The sequence below is a fragment of the Sorex fumeus genome, unplaced genomic scaffold (genome assembly GCF_029834395.1).
Source record: "Sorex fumeus unplaced genomic scaffold, SorFum_2.1 ptg000122l, whole genome shotgun sequence".
Classification (NCBI taxonomy): Eukaryota; Metazoa; Chordata; class Mammalia; order Eulipotyphla; family Soricidae; genus Sorex; species Sorex fumeus.
The window spans coordinates 63,438,626-63,445,464 of NW_026606179.1; the positions used below are offsets into that span (position 1 = coordinate 63,438,626).

General features: G+C 61.7%; 2 protein-coding genes across 2 annotated transcripts in view; both read right to left on the reverse strand.

The window, feature by feature from the left end:
* FANCA (FA complementation group A) overlaps positions 1–433 on the reverse strand; it is a 28,937-nt gene extending 28,504 nt beyond the window's left edge. Inside the window, exon 1 of the mRNA XM_056136279.1 lies at positions 317–433. Within this exon, the coding sequence (XP_055992254.1) occupies positions 317–407 (91 nt within the window). The 5' untranslated portion in view covers positions 408–433. The remainder of the gene's footprint in view (positions 1–316) is intronic.
* The window catches only part of VPS9D1 (VPS9 domain containing 1), a 98,930-nt gene that overhangs the window by 46,350 nt on the left and 45,741 nt on the right, over positions 1–6,839 (reverse strand). The gene's annotated exons all lie outside the window — the stretch shown is intronic.

Genomic DNA, 6,839 nt, shown 5'->3' on the forward strand with positions numbered 1-6,839 from the left:
CGAGTTTGGGGGCACAGCGCTGCGGTGCTGCTGGGCCTGGGTCCCGCAGAGCTGCCCACGTGTGCGGGCGCCCTTCCCTAGACGTCCTTCCCGCATGACAGGACGCGCCGAGGGCACTGCGGGGCCACCGTGCGCCAGGCTGGTCGGGGCAGGAGAGCAGCGGAGATGCGGGGCCGGGGAGGGCCGCAGCGACGCGGGGCGGGCAGAGACGCGGCCCGGACCAGGACACGCGCGTGGAGGGGCAGGGGGCGGCCGGAGGGCGGGACCCGGGAGGCTAAAAACGAGAGTGGCCGCATTCGGGACCCCGCCCACCTACCCAGCAGCTCGGCCCACGTCCTGCGGCGGCCCCGCGAGCCCGGGTCCGAGCCCCCGTCCGGGGCCGCGCCTGGGCGCCACCAGCGCGACATGACCGGATCGCGGGATCCAGCCCGCGCTTCCCTCTCATTGGCTGCCGTCCGCGCTGCCTGCCATTGGCTGCGGCCAGGCGCGCGCGCTCATTGGCTGGCGCCGATCGGCCACACTGGGGTGGAGCCTGGCTGGGGCCCTGCTTGGCGGGAGAGTGGGGAGATGTTCGAGGCTGCCATGCTGAGAGTGGCGGAAGAAGGGCGTCGGAACCCGCTACGCAGGCTAGCAGTAGAATCAGCCAGGCGAACCCTGAAGGGCATCACGTGCGAGGTAGATGCGATCTGGCGCTTAGGTCCAAAGTGACCCAGCACGGGGTGCAGCGACAGTACAGCGGGTTTATCACGGACCAGGGACCTGCTCCTACGGCGGGTAGGGCCCTTGCCTTGCAGGCTGCCGACCCAGGTTCGATCCCTGACATTGATGTTGGTGGGACCACAGGTGGGAAGACCAGGACTGATAAAATCTGCGACGGGCCAAAGACCCCAGGCAGCCCCACCAGGTGGCCGTTGAGCCACATCTGATATCCGCTTGGTCTTCTCGGCAGGAGAAATCCCTGACTCCTGTTTTCTCAGGTTGGAGCGAGGATTTGCTCTTTGCAGGAAACTCAGTAGCCCTACGCCTTTCCCAGGGTTACTGGGTTCTTGTCTTGCCTCGCAATAAAGAATTTCAGGACTAGATGAGCAGTGAAGTAAATTAGATTTTATTGGAGGTTTTTGAAGGTGAGAAGGAGAGACAGCAGGAGAGAGAGAGAGAGAGAGAGAGAGAGAGCAATGCTCAATGGAGAACGTGGGCTTCTCCAAGAGCAGAGTGAGCTCCTACACATACCCCAGCATTCGATAGGAAAGTACACATCTCAAGAGGGGAGATAAGGGTGCACATGCTCAGGCACCACATATGCTCGGCCATGTGGGAGCAAGCAGCACATGGGCTCCAGTAGCATACACACACCCTTCCTTTGTTCAAGGTGGCTTTTGTTGGATTTTTCCAACCTACCCCCACATGGGGCTTGTACCTTGGTTGTTGCTAAGTGGGTAGAATTAGTCTTTTCTTGACCTTTGGCCCTACTGTATCTTCTCTTGAGGATGGGTCCAGCCTTCTCAGATCTGGGCTAGCTGAGGGTAAATCGGATTAAAGGAAGGAGTTGAGGGTTCTCCAGTAATTTCCTTCAGGCCCTTTCTGTAGGGAGGGGTCCACCTCCTCGGGGTCTGTTGCTGGGGACTCAGCTCTTGCTTTCTGTATCCACAGGGTTGGTCAGACTTAGGATAGTGGCTTTATTCGAGAAATTTCATTGCCATCATGGGGAGAGGGGGGATGTCTTCCCTAACCTACCTGCCAGCATCATATTGACATTCCCCTGGCTTCCAGTCAGCACCCAGTTCCTGCCTGCACCCTTCAATGAAGCAAACAACAGTATCTGGAGCTGAGTTCCAGAGTCAGACCCCATGGGAAGAGGCAAGTCCATGTGTCCAGGCTATAGACAGATGAGTGCCTGGGCTGGTGGCACCCCAGGCTGCCCGTGGCCAGCGATGTCGGGAGACGTGAGGCTGGCGGGGTGCAGAAACCCTAACCTAGCACCTGCCTCTGGTTTATCACAGACCAGGGACCTGCTCCCATGCAAGATCCCCAGAGAAGGCAGAGCTCAGTTCTCTTGTTCCATATTACAGCTAATCACAGCTCCAGGATTCCTGCAGGGCATGCAGCTAGCTTGCAGCTGATGAAGAGCAAAGAGCAAATGAACCAGGAGTGCACCGTGCCTGTGTTGCCCAGGCTGAGGCTCTCTGATGACCTGGGACGTGTGCACACATACACAGGTAGGCACACACAAGCACACTTGTGCGTACACAGGCAGGCAAACGTGTATGCACACATACACAGGCACACATGCACACAGACAGGCACACGTGTGCATATGTGCCCATATGTGCACATACACAGGCGGGCACCCGTGCACACACACAGACGGGCACATGTGCACGTACACAGGCAGGCACTCACGCACATGTGCGTGTACACAGGCGGGCACATTTACATGCCAACTGGGAAAGACCTCTGCTTTCAGAGCTGGGTGTCGTCCCCCTCTCAGCCAGAAAAGAAAAGCTTCTCAAGTTGCCCTTCATAGAGACCAACCACTGTGTCCATCCCTAGTAACCTTGTTTTGTTTTGTTTCAGTCATGCTTGAAGATACTCAAGGGTTACTCCTAGTTCTGCACTCAGGAATTACAGGGAACCAGCCATATGGGGTGCCAGGGATCGAGCCTGTGTGCAAGGCATGTGCCTCCCTGCTGCCCAGCCCCAAAACCCTGAAATGTCTTCAAAGAAGAATCGTGGCCTTTGAGTGTTCCTCACTGAGGACCACAGGACCAGCCCCTGCCCTGACCGCCCCCAACTGCTGGGCTTGTTCCACGTCTTGACCTGCTCAGGACAGGTTTTTCTACCCTCCTTTCATCCCTCCTCTCCTCTGTCCCAGTCCAGTCTCAACCCCAGTCTGGAAATGCCTGTCCCGGCCCTTCCCTTGAGCAGTCCTGGACTCACTTTCAGAGAGAAACACAGCTTGGCTCAGCTAGGCTTCCCCTGGGGGTTTGCCGCCGCCGTATCATCATCCGAAAATAAACCTAACACACAAAACCTCAGCTCTCCAGTTTCAGCTATTCCTCCCAGACCAACAGCACAAAGAGAGCATTCAGGCCTGCGTGCTGGAAGAGGCCTTGCAAAGTGATCTGCTCTCGGAGACTGGTGTTCATCTGTGCAGGAGGGGCTCACTCACCATCACACAGGGGCACTAAGGGCCTTGTCTCAAATGGCTTTGTCTTTTTACTTTTTTCCTTCTCTTCTTGCTTTTTCTTGCAGTTCCTGGGTGAACCCAGGTCTCATGCATGCAAGATAGGCTCTTTGCTCTGTCTTGAACCTCAAATCTTTTATCTTAAACCCAATCACCCATGTGCCTGACTCACTTGGGCCTTTGTGCAAAACACTCCAATCATTTCCAGGACCCTACCTGCTCCAGAGTCCTGGAACCACTGTCCTTGGTACACTGGGAACCAAGAGCCCAAAGTCTGTGTTTGCAGAGATGCTGAGGGTGTTTCCCAGAGAGATATAGTCACCAAATGCAGCCTGTGGTGTGGACCTGGCTGAGCCCCTGCCAAGTTTCTCCCAAGCATCAGGCACAGAGCATGAGAGGGTCATGCACATCTGTGTGGCCCCTGGTTTCACAGAGCAGCTGTGGAGAACGTGTCCTTGCGCCCTGACAACACACTTTGGGAGGTGTAGGGCGGAGAGCCTGCCTTCCAGCACTGACACCAAGTCACATGCTGGTGAGGCAACGAGAACAGCCTGCTCCCCAGGTGAATATTGCCAGAACATCTCTGTTCATGGACCATGCGGCAGTGGTGCTCCAGATCCACACGCGGAGGGGTGGGGGGCTCGCTCAGCAGCGCTCAGGGCGTCCTCTGCCTCTGTGTGGAGGGATGATTCCTGGCATCTTGGCAACCGTAGGGAGTGCTGGGGACTGAACTTGGTTCGATCGTGTGTAAGACAAGCATCCTGCCCGCTGTTCTCTTTCTAAAGCTAAGCAGGGTTAGTTCTTATACAAGATGTTTCTATTCTGCCCCTCCAGGAGCCCCCAGGAGTCCTCGTGGTTGCGAATCGCGTGTGAAGCACATGTCTGCCCGGGAGCAGGCTGCCCGGGAACCAGAACACGGAGCTCCAGTGCCTCCTGCAGTTTCCAGAGCAGCCTGGGCAGCCCACACACTTCTCCACTGGTCCTTGAATCATTTTTTCTGGGATTTTATTTTTTTTTGCGGGCAAGTGATGTTCAAGAGACCCCGGGGCACTCCTGAACATACTTGGCTAACCATAAGAGACAGTCCAGTGCTCAGGCCAGCAGCTCTGAGGTCCCCGAAGCCTCCTGGGGGCCAGGGGATGCAGACAGAGCTGGGGATGGAGCTCAGGCTTCACTCATGCAAGCAAAGTGACCTCCTCCCCTGCTACCTCCAGACTCCAGAGGGGTCTCTCAAGTCCGGGAAGTTTCCTTTCTAGAATCCTGATGAAAAATTCAGTTACAGAGGCACTCACATTTCTGATTCCATGTTTTGAGTGTCACATACTCCTTGAACAACAGAGCAAGTGTCCCTGTAGTAGGGCACTGCCCTTTGGGGGCATGTCCCGTCTTCAACAGTGTGCTCAGAGCTGGGGCTGTGGAGCCCACACGAGTCGCAGGCTGACTTAAAATGTTGACTTGAAAAATAGGAACGATAGTACAGAGGGTAGGCCCTTGCCTTGCATGCACCAACCAGAGTTTGATCCCTGGTCTCCCACCTGATCCCCCAAACCCACCAGGAGCGATTCCTAAGGTCAGAGCCAAGAGTAGGCCCTGAGTCCTGCTGGGTCTGACCCCCAAACAAAGTAAAAAGAATAGGCGTCTCATCCCACCTGACACCATACACTCTCCTAACCACCCCCACTCTGGACCCCACGCACTCGGGACCCCACACACTCCCCACCCCCTCCCACTTGCCATCCCCCCCACTGCCCACCCCCCCACTGCCCACCCCGCCATTCCCGCACTGCCCACCTCCCCACTCCCCATCCCACATACTCCCCCCCCCACTCCCCACCCCATCAACGCCCAACACCACTGTAAGTCTCTGCTCTGGGCTGGCCTGGGCCAACCTGCCATGTTTCTGGACCTACTGACAGGGGCTGGGCCAGGGCGGCAAGAAGAGAGACCTGAGGTTCAAGCTCTCTGCATCCATTTCCCTCAGGAAAGAGCAGCACTCCTGCTTCTGCAGTTGTTTGTGGCAGAGGAAACCACCCCCAGACAGACTGGCACCCTTTTCTTTTCTGCTTTCCTGGCTACTCCCAGCTCCACGGTCTGGGGACCGAGTGATGCCGGCACTGAAGCTGGGGCGGGCTCAGCCCCCAGCCCTCCCTGTCAGCACCGTGCTTCCCCCAAGACGCCCACCCAGGGGCCACTGTCTGAAGTGGCCCTGCCAGCCCCTGTCCAAGGGGGCGCGCGGCCCCCACTGCTGGCGGAGCAGCCCTTCGCCCCGCGCAGACACTCGGGGTCAGGAAGCTGCATCTCACGTGTTCCTGCGGGAACCGCTTGTCCCGCCACCTCGCTGTCATTTACTTCGCCGCTGCTCATCGCCTCATTATTCTCTCTTACGGCCCCTGGGATGAACGTGATCAGGTACCTGTGCACAGGTACCTGTGCAGGGCGGGGGTGCTACACGGACACCGTGAAGGCAGGTGTGCAGAGCGGAGGGCACGCAGATGCCCCGCCTTCACCAGAGGCCCAGCCTCGCTGGCAGACAAGGCTGGCACAGCGGGGGCACGCTGCAGAGGGCTTCTGTGGGGGCTGGGGGCACTCGCTGAGCCTCCTGTCTGGCCCGTCCACCCGGGACCACGTGCTGCCAGGGGGGTGTGCGTGGTGCAGGCCGGTGGGGGCGCCACAGCTCGGCTCTGGTTCTGCCCTTCACTCCGCGCCCCTCCCCGCCCCGTGACCTGCTCTACACCCGCCGGAGACTGCAGACCCCACTCCAGAGCCGCACGCCGCCCCTCCCTCTTTCGGCCCTCCAGCTCCTTCGAGCCTCGCGCCCTGAACCCGCCCCCTCTCCCACCCACCCTCCTGCCAGTCCCGCCCATCCGGCCCCGCCCCTCCCTCACCCGCCACGCCCCCGGCTGACACCCCGCCCCTATAGGGCGCTGACCCCGCCCACTGCAGGCCCCGTCCCGCCCGCCGGACCCGGCCCAGCCCCGCCCACCGGCCCGGGCCCGCCTCCGGCCCGGCCCCGCCCCGTTCGCCAGGCCCCGCCCCACCTGGCCAGCCCCAGCCCCGCCCCAGGCCCCGTCACGGCCCCGCCCCGTTCAGCTCACCAGGCCCCGCCCCGCCCACCCCGGCCCGCCCAGCTCGCCAGGCCCCGCCCCACCCGCCCGGCCCCGCCTCCGGGCCGGCCCCGCCCCGTTCACCAGGCCCCGCCCCACCTGGCCAGCACGGGCCCCGCCCCCCAGGCCACGTCAGGCCCCGCCCCGCCCTCCGGCCCCGCCCAGCGCGCCAGGCCCCGCCCCGCCCACCGGCCCTGGCCCCGCCCGCCAGGCCCCGTCCCGTCCCCGTCCCGCCTCCGCCCCGCCCCACTCGCCAGGCCCCGCCCCGCCTCTCGGCCCCGCCCCATCCTCCAGGCCCCGCCCCACCCGACAGGCCCCGTCCCGGCTTCGGCCTCGCCCCGCTTCGGCCCCGCCTCCGGCCCCGCCCCGTTTCGCGGGCCCCTCCCCGCCCCGCCCCCTGGCCCCGCCTCAGGCCTCCGACCGCTCGCCAGGCGCGGCCCCGCCCCGCCCGCCTGGCCCCGCCCCGCCTTCCAGGCTCCGCCCCGCCCGCCAGGCTCCGCCCCGCCCGCCAGGCCCCGGCCCCGCCTCAGGCCCCGCCCGCTCGCCAGGCG